At 48.6% G+C, this 17,629-nt stretch overlaps 2 protein-coding genes across 4 annotated transcripts in view; one reads left to right on the top strand and one right to left on the bottom strand.

The window, feature by feature from the left end:
• The window catches only part of nab (NGFI-A-binding protein homolog), a 941,120-nt gene that overhangs the window by 219,153 nt on the left and 704,338 nt on the right, over window positions 1–17,629 (top strand). For 2 of the 3 annotated variants that reach the window (XM_072288148.1, XM_072288145.1), the window contains exon 3: window positions 7,473–7,538. The exons of the other annotated variant lie outside the window; for it this stretch is intronic. In XM_072288148.1, coding sequence (XP_072144249.1) covers window positions 7,473–7,538 — 66 coding nt within the window. The remainder of the gene's footprint in view (window positions 1–7,472; window positions 7,539–17,629) is intronic. 3 annotated transcript variants of the gene reach the window in all.
• The window catches only part of LOC129384585 (uncharacterized), a 148,470-nt gene that overhangs the window by 89,953 nt on the left and 40,888 nt on the right, over window positions 1–17,629 (bottom strand). The gene's annotated exons all lie outside the window — the stretch shown is intronic.

Genomic DNA, 17,629 nt, shown 5'->3' with positions numbered 1-17,629 from the left:
ATAATTCGGACGGCTTCGCGGCGCCACCATGTATGCGATAGAATCAATGCATAGAACGTACGAAATTTCGGACGCAAGAACCCTGCGCCGTCTTCCAGACTTTTTGCCGTGACCGCATGTCCGAAACGGCATTAATGAAAGGTTATCTCGCCACCTCGAATCGGCGCTCTCACATGCAGATCCGCTGGCAGTCGTAGCCACCCCCGCGGCAAGGCTAGGCCTTGCTACTTCGACGTTCGCTACTGTTTGCCAACAGTACTGAACTTTACCCTACTGCCGCTGTTAGCAATGGCGCCGAGACAGCCTTTGTAATTCTCGCCAATGGCTTCGAAGCTCGGAAAGCACAACGCGTTGCATTATGCTGGTTTCCGAAGGTGAGCTTCACCTCAATACAACAACGTTACACGGTGAAGCATATGCAAAGCATTGCGGTGAAGCTCAACAAGTAGCGGAAGGGGCAATTGTCACGAGACCCAGTATGTAATTATACACGCGTACGCCCGCTGTCTCCTGTCTCATTACAAGCACAGATATGTCTAATAAGTGCACTGGCAGGCCTTCAGAGCTTTTTCGGTCGTGCCTGCAGCAATTTGAGCCCTTAAATACAGTAAAAAGCATACATTCATTATTTCGGACTGCCCGACTTTCCCGACGTTTTCATGGACCCTAGAAAGCCCGAAAATGGGACAATGAATGTACAGCTGGCCAAGAGGATGCTTAAAATGGTCCATGGTGCGAACGTGCGGTGGAAGGAGTACGAGAACAGAAAGGGCCGACGCATTGAGTAATGAACGGGGAAGGAAATGTGCAGCCGCTTCTTTGAATGAGCTTGAGCTGAAAACACAAAGTGTTGGCTGACCCCTAACTGCAGGTAACCCTCATCCAAAGCAAAATAAACTCTTTAAAGCATTGAAACGCAAAACTGGGGTGTTGTGCGTGGGCTGAGAGCATGTCAGGACAGTTGAGGTTGACTTCCCAGCTGCTGAGACAGAATCTTACTTGTGGCAAAGTTCGGGCCTCATACCATTGAGCTCGCTACCAATTATAGAAATAGCTCGTATTCGACAATATTTGTTTATGTATGCATCTCCTTTTTATTCCTATTTGAAAATGTTCGACTCGATTTACAATAGGTTGTACCATCTTTTCCGAATATATTTTATTCGCTGTGCGTTTCACTGACCTCTTCCTTCTATTTTCTTTTTCAATAAAATAAACGCTACTAGAAACTAGAATAAATCCTTTTTTTTAACCTGCTTACTAGAGAGTGACAGCTTCGGGCGATATGTGTCAGCGAGTCTTGACAAAGAACAAAGTTCGGTGTGTCTCTGGAAATTTTGCAACGGCACTCAGAAAAAACATGGAAAACTGAGGGAATTTGGAAATGACAACTTGTTAGGCACCCTGAGTCCTCTATAGCCGAAGACGTGGCCATTTGTCAACACTGTATAAGTCTCACCATTTCTAGCCTCACTAAGGCCAATGATACGTACAGACGTATCATTGGCCTTAGTGAGGACGTTTATACGTACAGACGTTTATTTCTTTGTGGGCGTGTCTTGAATCTTGCGCGGCGAATATGCATTAAGTTTATTATTAAGATGGCGATATCTGCTCGCCTTAACTGCACCAGAATCGCACGCGCTTCTAATGAAGAGGAGGCCTCATACGTCCACTTCAGCGAGCTTCCAAAGGTTCAACAATATTGTGACTCGCGTGCATTTGCGCCAACTGAGCGTGACGAGCCAGGTCTTAAATCTACCCGGAACGCCGTAAGTTCGGATTAGTTTTCACCACTTCCGGCTATAAAGAATGCGCCGAAAGTTTATGTGCACAATATTTTTTTTTTTCATTTCACCCCCATCGCATAGCAGCCATCGCATCTTGGAATCGACTCCTTTTCGGGCTCTCTCGTGCGCGTCGTATGATCCCATATAACTGCCCCTGACAAGAGAATTTTCCCGCAGGACGCGCGCTCTAGTATTTTTTTTCACCGATAGGTGGCGCGACGCGTTCAGCTTGCGCGTTAGTGCACCCGCTTTCCTGTAAGTTCTCTTTGCCGCGGTGGTGGGGCTTGGAGGGCGAGTGCTTTTGGGGGAGAGCGTCGCGTCTCAGGAGGCGATGCTGTCACCGCGCCTCTTTTATTTGTTTCCTTCAACTGCCTTGCGCGCAGCTTACCCGGGCCGCACGAAAGGTATCCGCAGTTATGTTCAGGTGTGTATTTCACAATGTATTCTTTTTTTGCGTACGATATCGCTGCTTTAATTTATTCTTCAGAGGCACTTTCGTTGGACAACTTGCTGCCGTTTACTGCACATATTTTTAATATACTATACGTTTTCTATACAAAAGGTTTATTGTGCGCTTACTAACACATGCAACGTTTGTTTTTCGCGCCTTAGAGTAGAATTTATTGTATTTCATCTTTCCCTGCCGCATGTGCTTCCCAGGAATTTCGGAAGGCCTTTTTGTTATCTTATCCATCTTTTCACTTTAAGGCTGCCAAACTTCTCCACAATGATGTATCGTGCGTAACTCCTTCATTAAATCTTTGGTACAAGGAATAAACAAGCTGAGTAACCTGCCGCTTGCAGGTGGCACTGTTTTGTTTGTCAACATCGAATTTGACTACGGACGTTTACCACAGCAAAGTCAGCATTGTCTATAAGATGCCTTGTTCAATAACCTGGCGAGCCAGCAACAGCTGCTGCTTTGTAGTTAGCCTCTTGAAGCCCTTGCGTCTTTCGAAACCGTGTAATTTTTAAGATTCCGGCAATTAAAATTGTGGTGCAGAGTATATAACAGATTTTCGCGAGTCATGGACGGCAATTTGCCGACGTCATTGAAAAAAAAAAAATGTCAGCGGCGATTTAGCAGCACATGCGAGAAAAATGCGTTAGCATCATTTTTCAGATCCCGGATACATGATTTAACTTGCGTTCACTACATTGCAAGGCGATCTTCAGAAGCTCACACGACACATTTCCCGTCTCGACGAGAAGCGAAGGGCGACTGACGGTGGTCTCGAGCAGACCATCGTCTGTTATGCTACATATTCGCTATGCGTATAATATGTACATACACGCACGGTATTCTAAGCCCTACCATCCCCTCTCTGCCTCTACCACGTGACCGGCTTCGCACATTTCACACACGTGCACTTTTTTCCGCTTTGGTACTCGAAGTGCTTCCGCATTATGATGGAGCTATAACGTCGGTAAAATAGCAAACAGCCAAGGACGGCGTAACCAGCTTGAAACAGAATGATAAAGTTAACAGACAGCGAGACGGCAGTGTACGAATTAAAGATGGCCCGCGCGCGTCGCTAGCTGGGCATAATAGCAAGTGGAATTTTTCAGTTCACGTAACGCTTAGAGAAGTCCCTGCTTGGGCGCCACGCAGTCGCCCACGTAGGCTCCGTGAGACTGAGGTCAGTCTGAAGCCGACATCACCTTTGTTTTCTCTACAAGTCTCCCGATTATTCTCAGCCTGATAGACCGATTACGATAGGAGAATTTTATATTTCTATGGTGAAGCGGCATAAATTTTGCAGCGTCTATGCAAATGCGTTCTTTGTTATGCACGCTTGGACAAACGATATGGTGAAGAAAAGAACATACCGATAGTACTGCGTGTGCTGCATAAATTTCACAGTGAGTATAATTGGATAGAAATATGCGGTGTCAATATGTATTGTTTTAATTTAGATGTAATTGTTACGCTTCATTGCATAGGACGCGAGGAAGCCATCGAAATGTTATGGAAGAGCTACCTACATTATGATGATTCGTGCCGGGCTGCCAAATGGCGCAATCAAGCAACTGCTCCACGCAGCTGAGTGGATATATTTACCGTGCCGGTTGGTATATAGACGCCAGTTGTGTGGAAGGGCAAACACACACAACAAAGAGGAACGAGACAACCGATAGACAAGGACAATAATCTAGCGATTCGAGGCATATCGCTAGATTACAGGCAACGCCAGTAACGTTCTGGTCCTTGCAGCCCTCAAGGTTCTAAAAGAATAAAACGAAGATGCTATGTTCATGCTTTTACAAAAAGGCGGCAACAGTTCGCGGTTCTGCCTTAGTTATACGCGTTCTATAGGATAAAAAGATGTGTGCAAAAATTTTAATGTTGATCTGGTTGTTCCCTCCAGCTGTAAATTGAAGTGGCTTTGCTCTGTAACTGATAAGAAATCAGCGAAGAAGGGAGGAGTTTTGAAACAAAAAAGAAATCGTTGCGGAACTCGCTTGTCGACGCACCGTTGTGTTCCTTTGCCCTCCAAACAAGGCATGCATGACTGGGCGCTGCTCGAATATGCACCGACGCGAGCGCCACAATGCGATCGAGGCTGCACTGGGTTCTCGATGCACGAAATGTGGGTGCGTTGCGGAATTTTCGCGCACTTCAGTTCCCTATCGCATTCAGGACTTTCAAACTGTTTGCTTCAATTGTATAATAAAACACAGTGACACTTCTGTGAGTTCACCTTCGATATCACTATTGTGAACTTTCATTTTTAGACGGCTCGGGTTTTTAGTGGAATTTCTTCAGTTTTCTTCCGTTTCCTCCTTTCTTGATGTCTTCTAACGTATTTACTCCTTCTGTGAATAAAATTTAGTTCCAATCTTCGCTGGTTGTATCTTGTTCTGCGTTGAGTATGCTTGCGCTTCCAGACAAGCGTGGACTGCTCAATGCACCTTGAACATAACGAAAGCGATACCATAGCCGTTTCAGAGGTGCAATGAAGCCGCGGCTTAAGATCCCGCGTCTCATGAGGTTTCTCCAAAATGTAATTGGCTTTGATTGCATGTGTCTCCAGCCAGTCAGCATAACGAGATACCGCTATAGACGTTTCTGTACGTGGACTGGGACTCAATTCAAACAGGTATGTGGAGCTGATGTACATTGTTGTCAAGCCTTGAAGGCGGTTGCCGGCCTACCCTACGTGTGGCGGCAGCATTACTCGAACAGATCCGTGCTATACTACTGAGAAAACTAAGAATGGTTGTCCGTTAAATTTTGCAAATTCACCGGTCCCCACGTCTGGCCCCCTAGCTGCCTTACTGCAGTCATACGAATAATCATGAGTACGCCGTGGTTGAGACGCCAAGCAACCACGGTGCCAGCAACGCCAGAAGCCAGCCGATTGAGAAGATTCAGGCGGCTATTGCGGCTTTTCCTCTGGACACCGCGAATAGGGTCACATGTGCCCGATTCCAGAGCCGCCTCAAGGCAGTTCGGATTCGTGAGGACAGATTCTTTGAGCGATTTCCCTTTGCTAGCGTTATGCGCTTTTGCCGTGTGTCCAGGAAATTTCATTTTGCTGGGGTTCTGCACTGTTTTTGTCTTTTATCTACAATTGTCAAATTTACCCGTAACACCCTTGCAGCGCTTCAGAAGCTTTACTCGAGTTCACTGACGTGCTGTGACGTGCTTGTGCGACTCGGGTCGCTCATCGAAAAGTTCATCGCTGCGGTGTGCGTGCTCTTGGCAGTCTTTTCAGCAGACGTGAGATGATAGCGTCTCGAACCGACTTTTGCTCGCTTCGCTTATCTCCCGTGAGAGTCCTTCGTCCATTCCTTCCCCCAAATCTATATGCAGTGCCAGGTCCAGTTGCTGCATGACAGTTTCATTGGGATCTCCTTGGTTGCACTGGATGCCACGCACCTCACCACTGGAAGCAAGAATGTTGGAGTGAACTCAATTTTAGGGGCGTCAGATATATTCACGCTCCCCTGTCGGGATTCTTTATAATAATTTAAAAGCCTCCATGGTCGTCATTCAAAGAAATTGATTGCACGGACGACAACAGGCCATGATTGGGAGACTTCGCGTGATGCGCGTGCCGTGCTTTTCCAGTGTATGCATTGGCGCATGCATTGCTGGGATGTGTGCTCGGTGGGCTTCTACACATCGTGGCAGGCGGAGCCATTCGTGGCCGCGTGCACAGTGTCCCCCAATGCACATGTGGCTCCCGAGGCCATTTGCTCGTTCATTCCGCTGCCGAATGAGCGAGCTGTTTTAGTGCAGTGTGCGAGCAGTGCTTTTGCGCAAGGCAGCTTCGATAACGACCGCTACGGCCATTTCTGCGTTACCGTCTCAGAGAAACTTGCGTGATCAGTAAACAACCTACGATTTCCAGAAAAGGCGTGTGCAGACAATACCCAAGCGTCTGCGAATTGAGCTTAGAACGAGGTCTTTCCCGAATGAACTGGCACGAAGTAGAATTTACCTGTTTTGTGTCCCTGTGTTACTGTCTGCCGTAACTCCCATTCCACGGTGCAAAGCCCGACCCGCAGTTTCTAATTAAAATGAGGAGATCAAAAGCGTCGCTTTCCGTTCGCAGCAAGAGAGCAAGAGCGCGTGTGCTGTCTTCTGATTGGCTGCTCCAGAAAGTGCATTCTCGCTTGCCCCCGCCGCCTGCGTTCATTTTTGACGCTTCTTTGGCGGTGCATGCCCGCTTCTCTGCGCCCAGGCCGCTCTTCTCGTATTTACTCATTCTCCTCGGGTCCTTGGCGGAGAAGCCTCCCTTCAGGGGAGAGCTCGTGACGCCCTTTGAAAATCGTCGCTCGCGATTCTATCCACGCCCACGAGTTCTTTTTTCGCACCGTTCATTCGGCGGAAGCAAAACGAAAGCGCCTTCTCAGCGTCGCCGCATGCGCTACGCTCAGTCCAGCCACGGTTCAGGTTTTCCCAAACGCAGGATGAAGCGCAACTTCCGTTTAATGTGACTCCTTACGTGAATGTCATAATGCCTGGCGTCAACGCTTCAAAAAATTTGTAGTGGTGACTACATTGGGACAACTCCGACCACGCATATACTATGCGGACAAAAGTTACTCATATTCACAAACGTCTGTGGCATATCTGCGCTAGCTAGCGCGAAAGAAAGAGAACGCCAGTCACTGCGAGAAACGCGGAGGAAAGGCAAGGCAGGTACTTCCGTTTCATTGATGCCTTGCGCGCTGCTTTATTTTTCTCGTGTCTAACCAACTAGCACAACCTAGCATCGTGGTCATTTCTCACATCGCAATGTGCGCGAGATGTTGAACAATCCAATTTCAGCCCAGCAAAAAGAAGGTGCTAGGCAACTCAGCAAATTAGGGCACGAACATACACGCCAATGGATTGCAAAAAAATTAAATGTTCGTGGTTGTCTCTTTTTCTCTTTTTTTTGCGTTTCTTTTCTGTTCCATCTGTTTTCGTAATTCTCAGTTTCATATTGTTTCCTATGAAACCTTGGTTCCTTCATCCTAGATGATTAGGTGCTTCGAAGCTGCCTCATTTCATGTCGTCTGAGCTCGTGGTCGGGGCTCCGGCCGTTTTGAGACTGCCAGGAAGACGGGAAAGTGTCCCTCGTTTACGGCTACTTCGTTGAATGGTTTGCTGGGGTGGCATGGTAACCAAGTGTGTGAACGACAATCTGTTCGTTTATGAACTTCTGTGTCCTTGTACTTCTCTTGCAGGTAAGGCGCCAAGACGGTCTTACCGAGTACGCTGCCTTTTTCGAAAGCTTGATGGGAGGACCCAGTGTGAGTGTTCCTGATTGCGTTTGTTTTTCTTCTTTTTGCCTACTCCTACTTCTGCGTTTCCAGCCCGACTGTGATCTTCAGCAGGGTTAACGTCGCTGCATTCAACATGCATTCGTTAGATAGAAATAGGGCGACGGGAACGCGATGTCTACGACGCCGCTGACGACGTCGGCGCGTACGGGCTTTCCCCATGCATGGAGAGCGCATAATTCGCGTTACAGTGCAAAAAAAAAAAAAAGAGAGAGAGAGAGAGAAAGAACGAACGAACGAAAGAAAGAAAACGCGACAAGAGGTACACAGGCAGGAAGGGCACATGACAAACTGTTGTGTTTTTGTTGTTTCGGGGCAGTAATTAAAGTGAATATAAATGGCAGCTTGGTACAGTCGAAGGGGCTTCATCTAACGCCCCCGAAGGATGGGCTGCGAGGGCTGACCTTTGAGTAACACTGAAAAGAACAACTTGTGCCGGTGCGATGAAGCCCTAAAAATTCTGGCGAACGGTAATAACTTTGCCAGCTGGCGCATTACAGCGGTGACCACCGTGCACAGGTGTTCTGATTTCACCAACACTGGGCTCTGCAAGACAATAATCTTTCCGGAAGTATTGTAGACTCGGCAATATCAAAACTTTGTTATTCTCCACAACACCGGAAAATCTTTCGTACATTCTTCGTTGCCAATAACCCGAACCTTGCGCTCTCGCCGCGTAAACATTTATGAGCGGGACTCTGTTTCATACTGTCCTGTTTAAAAGAGAGAACTCCACATTGGGCGCAGCAGGAACAACGCCGTGGCGTCGCGCCACTCATTGCGGAATAAGAGCCGCTTATTCTCGAGCCCGGCCGTTGTGTTCGCCCCACCGCAGAGAGAGGAAGGTTGATTGTCTCCTAGGCATATTTCATGTGGGTCTTGTGGAATCTAAAGCGGCGCCTTATTCCTGCAGGTCCATTCTATGCCCAGCTAGTGCCTAAGCAAAAAAGCTAAGAGAGCATCACATCTGCACCATTTTCTCTATGTGAACAAGAAGAAAGCGAAGCGTAGCAAGGCAAGATAATTCAATTTCATGCAAATCAGCTAAAGCTAGGAAATGTTGCAAGCAAACTTCCGTTCATAGGGAACCTCGGCAGAAATCGTTCCCGTTCATTCGAAATAACCAATTTATAAAAATAACTAGGTATGTTGCCCAGTATTTCGTTATGCTTCTTTATCATGTCTTATATGTTACTTCTTGAGTGCTTCTGCGTCTGATTCATTGATTTATTATTATTTCTAAAATTTCTCACATTATGTGTCCCCTTTTTATGTCATACCGCCTCTCCCTCTGTAGTGCGTAACCCTTGAGGGTACTTGAAGTATAGTTAAATGAACAAGTGATTACGGGTACTGCTTTCTGAAATTCCGCTGCGTTGCAATAGCTTCTTTCATATTCAATCGTACAATGCCGCAGTAATGCAACCTAATTCCAGAAATCTATTACTGACTTTGATAATTATCGGTAATGTTCGCTATCTGGATATTTTGACGTTGACAACTGTGACGGCGTATCCACGTATACGACGTAGCAGATATTGTTTCAGTCACCGCGCGTTTCTTGCGTGCTATCTGTATAACAGAACAGCGAATTTCTTCCTAGCGGGACTCGTTTAGGAGGCATTTTTCATATGAAGCAAGTTGAGCGCCGTGCAAGGACATATCCTAGGAGCAGGTGGCGTCAGACCGACTGACCCACGCAACTCCGGCTGAGGCTGACGCCGCATGTTCCCGCGACGCGTCGGTTCTCCTTGTCACGTCACGTGATAACGCACTCGCAAACTACACGTTCCTCCTCTCGGCTCTTACACCTTCCACGGCTCCTCTTCACGTTCTGTCCATCTATGGCGATTGGAGGTTTGCGGCTCATCAACGAACAACAAAATGCCGTCAACGAGCCGAACTACTCCTTTTGAAGTGTAAAGGCTCGTTCGTATTCCATAGCAGGCCCTTCGGATACCCATATTCGATGTATACAATCACGTCAAAAATAAGAAGCTTTAAACTAAACACGAATTACTTTAAGTCAATGGGCTAGTTGGTTGCGATATTGTTGGTAAAGAGAGCGACAGAAACGTGCGACTCAGAGGGAAGACGCGTTAAAGGTGGCGCTACTACTGAAATTTGCTTAACACGAAGCTACACAAGCGAGGACCACAAAAACGTGTTTTTTTACCGCGCATGCGTTCGACTCGTCCTCTGACTGAGACGCTCCATTTCTTTCTTTTTTAGGCCAACCGTGCTGATGCAACTATCACCTCTTTTTATGCAAATGCCTCAAGGACCAGTACGTTAAGTTCTGATTGAAACCTATAACGTAAACGTTGCACTGTCACACTATCGCTCACCTGGTAGTCGCATAAATTGCTGCGAGTCGCAATGAGCATTGTGCAGCAGTGCCTCACAGCACTATCTTAAGATTGGCTTAGTTATATCGCAGAATTTCTTTCTTATTCCTCGACTCGTGTAGCTAGCACGCGAGTCTTTTTACTAAATAGTGGACGGACGCAAAGCAGCTCCACGCACCCCTTCACTGGCATCGCATCTTTGAACACCCCGCGAAAGAGTGAAATCATTTTTAAGCATGATTCACAACAATGCCGTTTTCCATAGTGACGTAAAGATAGAAACATTCCAAGGTACCCATCTGCGTGCGTAATTATCTTGATCAATTTAACCAAGTCAGCCATGTTTGCTTCTATAGGTACGTTTGTCCCATCTAGATGAGAAAATATCTCTTAAAGGGAAGCTGAAACGGTTTTCAAATTCCATGAATTGCTGGGATTAGGAAGAACATACCTATTAATTTACGGTTCTTAATTTTTTTCTTCGTGTTATTTATATAAGGGGCGGAAATTGCTTTCTAAATCCCCCCCGCGGACACGCCCCCGTCGCTTCCCGGAGTGCCGGGTGAGAGAACCGGCGAGAGTGACGTCATTCCTGGGGACCGTGCCGGCGGACCAGCGTGCTGGCATGTGCTGGCGTGTTTCTTTCCGTCCGGCGCTTTACTAAACGACGTTACGAGAGATCTGCCGCCGCTGACGTTTGCTTTCTTTTGCGATTTTCGTGAACTGTGCCTCCTTTCTGTGCTGCGTTAGTGCCTACAGCCAAGGGTGGCCACATGCCCTCGTTCTGTGCAGCTGTGCGAACACAGGCGGACGAGACGATGTGGTGTTTCACATGCTCCCGAAGGACAAGAACCTTGCAGCGCAGTGGGTCCGTGCGGTGAGGAGAGAGAATTTCGTGCCGACTAAATCAACTGTGCTGTGCTCGGACCATTTCCGCGACAGGGATTATCATCGGAGCTTGACAATAATGCGGGCAATCGATATTCCAATTCTGGTGCCCACATTGATGCACTCGAGAACTGCGAACATTTGCAGCCGTGAACGTCTGGTAAGACAGTTTTAGCGTAGCCGGATAGCCTTACGTGGTACCAATGCGGAAACGCGTTGTTGCTAGCGTTGCTATAGGCTTGCCTAGCGACATTCAACGTACGGTTGCAGTTACCGTAAAATTACCGTGTTTGCCACACGGCGGTGCTAAAACTGCCTAATATCTGTATGTCAACACTAGCATGCAGCACGCGTACCGATTCTTGATCGAGCCACAATCGTAAAGTCGTCGAACCATGGTCTGAATATTGCACATATAATCCCCCTGGCCATCTCGGCCTGGATGTGTATGATAAGCAACTTCTATGACTACCTCGCAGCACTGAATGTGGGCGCTTTGAAACGCGGCACTTATGTTCGCGATCGTGTATCAACACGCAAAAAACCACCGAACTTTAGACAAGCAGCGGCAAGCTGCTTGACATCGCGGAATTAATTGCACCCGTGTTTACAGTCTAATGAGAAGTTAGAGCTTCGGCATTCTTCCACAGCAAGCTCCCAGTGACACTTTAGCGCGTTTTTTTCTCCTCTCATTGCAAGGTGCAGCTACATGAAAAAACACGTACCAGCTAATATTTCCAATGCGCGAGAAGGTGCACACATCGTTCTCGCTGTTGGCACACTCAACATCGTCGTTGCCTCCATCGTTTTCTGTATCGGCTATCGGTTCGAACATGTAAGGCGAAAATACAAGCTGTCCGAGACCGCGAGAACGTTCCATAATGCCTACAACTCATCTGTGAAGCCAGACCAGGACAGCGTGCTACCACAGAACACCTATACACGCTCTGAAACGGCGGTGCCGACCGGTAATCCCCGTGAATGACGTCACAGCGGCCCCGACCAATCACGGGCAACAGCGGCGTTCGCGCGATGCCCTGAGGCGCTGGTGCGCATTTTCTTGCAAAAAACAGCCGCTTGCGTTTGTTTCCGCCATATTTAAAGTAGATATTCGTGTTCAATGGACTAAAAACTGTAGAATGCCGCATGAAACTCACTTTCTTCGAAAAGTGTTTCAGCTTCCCTTTAAAAGAGGTGCTATGGAAGACCCGATGTACACGCCATTCCTTCCCACAAAAGCTTCGCTAATATTATTGACGGTTTATGAAAGAAAAAGAACTGAGCATTTGTAAAGAAAAAAAAATGTCATTAGATAAATCCGTATCATTCTGTAATGTCACTTGACGAAAGCCTTCAATAAAATTCCCGACAGCGCAGAGAAGTTCTGCTTGTGGAATAGAAAAAAATGCGAGCATTTCTTATGAGTTGTGAATGCGAAAGCATTAATGCCCAAATGAACGCCGCTGAGTGGTCCTGGGAGTCTTGCGTTGCGAGCATTGATTTCGAGTTTTGCGGTTATATTGCTGCTGGTTATTTTTGGAGCCCAGCTAGGCACCCCTTCCGGCGGCAAGCGTCGGCGTAGTCCCTCGGCGTCCTCGTAATCGAGCGAACGAGCACCGCAAAAAGGATGAAAGAGGGCACGCTCATAAAACACGGCGATAACGAAGAGAGGGCGAGGCGGAAAGCGGACGAGGAGGATACAGCGAGAAGCGTAGTGGTCCGCACGACGGGCTCTGCGGCGGCGACGATGGCCCGCCAGAGTAGCACGCGTCAACAGAGCGCTGCATGAGCGGAGGTCTGTCTGCGGCGGCGGCGGCTGCTGCTCTGAATGGCGCCTCGGCGCCACGATTAGCGCAGCACTCGCGGCACACCTGGCTCCGTTTGCAACGTGCAGCACGAGAAAGATTGTCCGCGCTAGCCAATATAAGGCGAAATGAAAACACGTATAAGCTGCACCCGAATTTCACATTAGGGAGTACCGTAATCGTCGGTGAACTTTTGTTGCACAGTTTCTACGTTAGCATGTTGGCTAACGTTTTTCGGCTGGGGGACGAGCCTTCGTCGGACTCCGGCGAAGGCCAGTCCTCCGGCCGAAACGTCAGTAAAAACATGTCATAATGGTCGTCTTTTTTTTTTCTGAATGTTATACCTTCGGGTCTGGCGCGAAATCCTACGTCTTGTATGGATGTGCGCACCGCGCGGCGGCGGCTTGCGCAAGCGAGACGGCGGCAGTTAGGCGCGACTGCCTCGCCGGCCGGTCTCGCCTCCCGTCGCCGAGGTCGCTCCTTCGGGGCGCGCTGGTGACGTGGCGTCGCAGCCAGCGGAAATTTGGCTGCCGTTTCGCTGCTACAGGCGGCGGTTCTTTCGCTCGGTGGGCCATCAAAACACAAGCCGACGACATCAATGGGAAACAACTCTTTCCTCGCAGCATTGTTATTCCGAAAAATTGCATACCTTCCTCCGAATTGCCGACACGTGGGGTGCACACACTGCAGGGCCCCTATAAAGCGACACCGTGGTCACCCTTCAGCTATCTCCCATACACGCCATGCCCGAGCCTCGAGGCTTACGGCCAAGCGGCTGTCGCAGCCACGGTGTTCCTTGTGACGTAATCCACGAGACGGCCGGCGAGCGCCGCAAGCCTTCCCAGGGGCAAATCAGGCATTGTGGCTGCTAGTGCGACTACAGCGTTGTGCGGTAGACGTTGCAGAAAGAGCTCGCGAATAATCAGGCTGTCCATGAACCGAGTGGCAGCCGTTGAGGAGCTGCCGCGTGTCAGCGAAGCAGCTGTGACGGGTGCCTGTTGTTCCGTCTTGACGGCCAGCCCGTGAAAGCCACTTCGCTCGCTAGCCTCGTCGCGTGCTGTATAGAACAACCGCCTTGAAGTGGTCGTATACGCGGTGTGACTGGGTGGGGAGCTATGACAACGTCACTGAACTCGCTTGCAACTTCCAGAGGGTAGGGCTAAAGCACTTAGTTCGTGCGTGGCTATTTGTCTCAGGCCGAAGACAGCTTCAACCTGGGTGAAGCAAGATCTAGCCGCTAGAACTGCGGTATACCGAGCCCACAGAGACGCTCTCCGACGACGCAGCCGGGGTCCCGCCATCTAACGCTTGTGGCGTTTCCTTGGATGCAGCGTCGACGCCCAAGGGATCTTCACGTGGTAGTGAAGTACTGAGCAGCAAGAACCGTAATCTCGACACCAACTCTTTATTGAGTGAACCTGTGCCCAGAGAAGCAAGTGGCGCTCAAAGCGCAACGATAGCGTCGATCACAGTCGGCGATCGTCGGAACCTGATCTGTGGTTCAAACGCGCCGGCTGAATATGTGCGACTCATGGAAGGTTCCAGCGTATTTGTTGGTGCTCGCACAATACGTATACAATTTACAACAATCTTCGCGACACGTGTGCAATCTGATTGCAAAAGGCAGAGACAGCAGTCGGCTGTAAGAATACAGAATGTTTTGGCGCAGGCAAGCGCGTCCTTCGCCAAGCCATAACTTGCTAGCGCATGGAAAGCAGCGCCTGGAAAGAGGATGACTGAGAAACAACGTACTCGTGTATACTGACCAAAATCAGGTCATATAGCAAAACGACGTGTCTTGAGCTAGGCAGACTCACTGATTTATTTGCAAGGACGCGCTGCTCGGGACGCGCGAGCATGGCTCAGAATCAAGGTGAAGGACAACTACGCCAACTATAGAGCGCGAGAACACGATAGGCAGACTCCTAGAAGCCCTAAGGATAACACAAACTTTTGATAGACTAGCCATTGATTAAAGAGAAATAAAACACCTCCATGGGCTTTCTTGTCTGCCTTGCGCAGGCGGGAACCGCCCCCCCCCCCCTTTTTTTTTTTTCAGTTAGTGAGAGTGCAAGGGAATTTATCGAGCCGTCACAAATTTCGAAGCTTGGTGGCAACAGGGTCAACTGTGCATCATTTCGACGCGCGATTCTTTCGCCGAACAGACAACTGACATTCGAACGCCGCGAAGCAGTCGTGCGCAGCAGACGAACGAAGCGCTTCGTCCTCGTCTGGTTTTCTGTGAACACCGCAAATGATCGATGTTTCACGTTGTTAGCACGTTGCTTTCTGATTACAGTTCACGCTAATTGTATGCTAGTGTTTTTCTTCGATTTTCGTGTGTAAAAATTTGAATATATATGGGTGATGGAAAAATGAAATTGGACGTGTAATGTGAGCGCCGTCTGTACCGAATTGCCTGCACCGTGTCGTGAGCTCTGTTGCGTGATAGAAAGGCGCGCAGCGTTCACAGACGTCTTTCGTCTCTCGGCTTCTGTTCCATCGAGGTTATGCGACCACCATAAGAAAACAGCCATCCGTGGACGCAAATATTCGTTGTGGTATTTACTGGGACCTCTCGTCCCATCGGGATGTCCTCGAAAGAAAAAAGAAAAATATGCCGACAACGCGGGCAGTTTGAACGAAGCGTGCCTCTTTATGACGGCAAAGGGGATTATGTCGTCTAATAAAAAGAAATCAAAGAACGCTGTAAGAATACGCATTTCCTCTTTCTGCCGAATCCAAACTGTCAAGAAAAAGGAGGCAAAGTGGCGTTAGTGGCCGTTTGCCGAAAGTAAGCGTCCTCCCGCCGAGGGGCTCCGAAGTGCGCGGAGAACAATGCAGCCCCCGTCAGTGCTGCACCTCCCCCCTCCTTGTCCTGCCTGGCGGAATTTTTTTTCGTCTCCTTCGTCCCCTGCGTGTACCTGAACGTTGCGCCACCGCCTTCTTTGTGCGAAGACCCTCCATTGTTGGCTCCTGGTTTTTGTTTACTCGCGTCGGGCGCGCGCTTTTATGGAAAACGGCGTCACCCCTTTCACTCGGCGCCGCGAAAAGCCGCACTTTTCGCTTCTTTTTCTTTTCTTTCTCCCCTCGTCTTTCATGTTGAGGTATTCTGTATTAGATTATGCCTCTGCACGGTTCGTCAAACACGGCGTTTATTCTTTTCGGAAAAAGAGCGCCGATGACAATGAACAACGAGAAAGAAGTCCCAAGAAGCGCGCGCCGAGAGTTGCGCAAACTTTCTCGAGATCATTCGTTCCACGAGGAGGAGCAGAACTGTGTTGGGCAAATGCATTGCAGGACAGGAAAGCGGCACACTTTTTTTTTTTGCTTGCCTTTCCTTTTTTGTTTTCTTATACCCGCTCTCTTTTTCGTTGTTCTATGGCTCCCCCTGTTTCCTCGAAGAAAGCGCGGCGCATATTTTGGGGAGCAGCGAAGGAAAGCCTGCCTCGTCGATCGGGTGGCTTTTGTTCCGCGGCGATGAGGACAATGGCGCGCTGTCCGCGTGCAAACGGTTTCCGCGTGAGAAGAGCTTTCTGAGCAAAAAGGCCTAGGAGCCTAACAAACAAACAAGCAATATGGCAGCTGCTTTCCAACCTGCGAATCCTCGTGGGCCGGCTCCACTCCAGTGTGCACAACAGCAACGTCGTGTTGCGAAACGTTCGCTTCGCTCTCTCGGGGGCGTTCGCCTCCCGCCGCTTGTTCAGCGCAGCCCGTCCGCTGGGCTGGCATCGAGACCTGAACACCGCGCGCTTTGCGGCGAGATCCACGCCGGCCACTTGCGCAGTCCATGCAGAAGAGGTAAAAAGTGAAAAGGTGCTGTTTGCTCTCTCGCCTAACAGAGTAAAAAAAAGACATTGGCTGTTTTTCACGCGTTGAGCCTAGTGTACGCGATCAGAAAAGCTTCCCGCTTCCATTTTATCGCTTCGCTGTTATCCAATATTTACGCACTTATTACTGCATCCAGCACTATTCCTAGTAATGCCTGCTTCAAGACCTTCAGGTGGACGTAGGTGACGTACCATGCACGTTTTACGTAGAGTCACTGCGGACTATCAAGCTAGACAAGTTATGAAGTGAATAGCACTGAAAAAGAAAATACTTTATTTACTTCTGAAGCTAATCCCACTCGCGTAACATCTTTCTTAATTCGATGAGCTCAGGATTCTTAAACCGTGCCTTTCATTGTAGTATGGCCGATCGTACTCCTTCGCTCATTTGTGATTGTGCATACGTGACCGATTTTCCGAACTGTACTCAATATCCCCTCAATGAATTTAGGGGCAGGGTTCTTTTATTATTACTGTCATCATTTTTAAGATACACCACCGTCCATAGTCCTCGGGATGGTCAGTTCTGAAGTTCGCATCCCAGCTTACATTTTTGTAGACTGGCCTCGTCCCGCGACATGCCCAAAAGAAATGGCGGACATTCCTTCCAACTGAAAAAGCAAAATGCTACTTTAGTTTTATTTTTTTTTTTCTGGTGAATTTTGATCTACCATTATTGACAGCGGCACTGTAATTGGGTAAAGCCTGGTTGTAGGGTAGATTGGCCGGGCACATTATCAGTTGTGAACAATCATATTCATCCCTGTATGATATGGCGCGCTTTCGACTTTTCACATATATTTCTGGAAATGTTGGAAAATACCTGCATGATAAACGGTATTTCCAGGTGGCTAAATAAAAAGCTTGTGTAATTACATCTTATCATTCACAAATGGGCACATGTGGAAAATGCAGCCGTGGAGTATTGCAGACTAGCAACACTTTCGTGACAGTACTTCGTGGGCGAGCTGGCTGACATGCATTGAAGCCATTGTAGCTCAATGAAACACGGACAAAGACGAGGAAAGAACAACACCACGTGCGCCCCGAAGCTCGAGTATTGTAACGTACTACAATACAGCGTCAAATTCGTTTTTCCGTAAGTGTTCGAGGAGAAGGCGCGGCGTTTTCACCGCCACCTATTGCAGCCGGGTCGAAGCTGCGGGGCTTTCGCGAGAAACAAAGCGCTT

Source organism: Dermacentor andersoni, chromosome 5 (assembly GCF_023375885.2).
Source record: "Dermacentor andersoni chromosome 5, qqDerAnde1_hic_scaffold, whole genome shotgun sequence".
Lineage (NCBI taxonomy): Eukaryota > Metazoa > Arthropoda > Arachnida > Ixodida > Ixodidae > Dermacentor > Dermacentor andersoni.
This window is presented reverse-complemented; position numbering and strand designations above follow the sequence as displayed.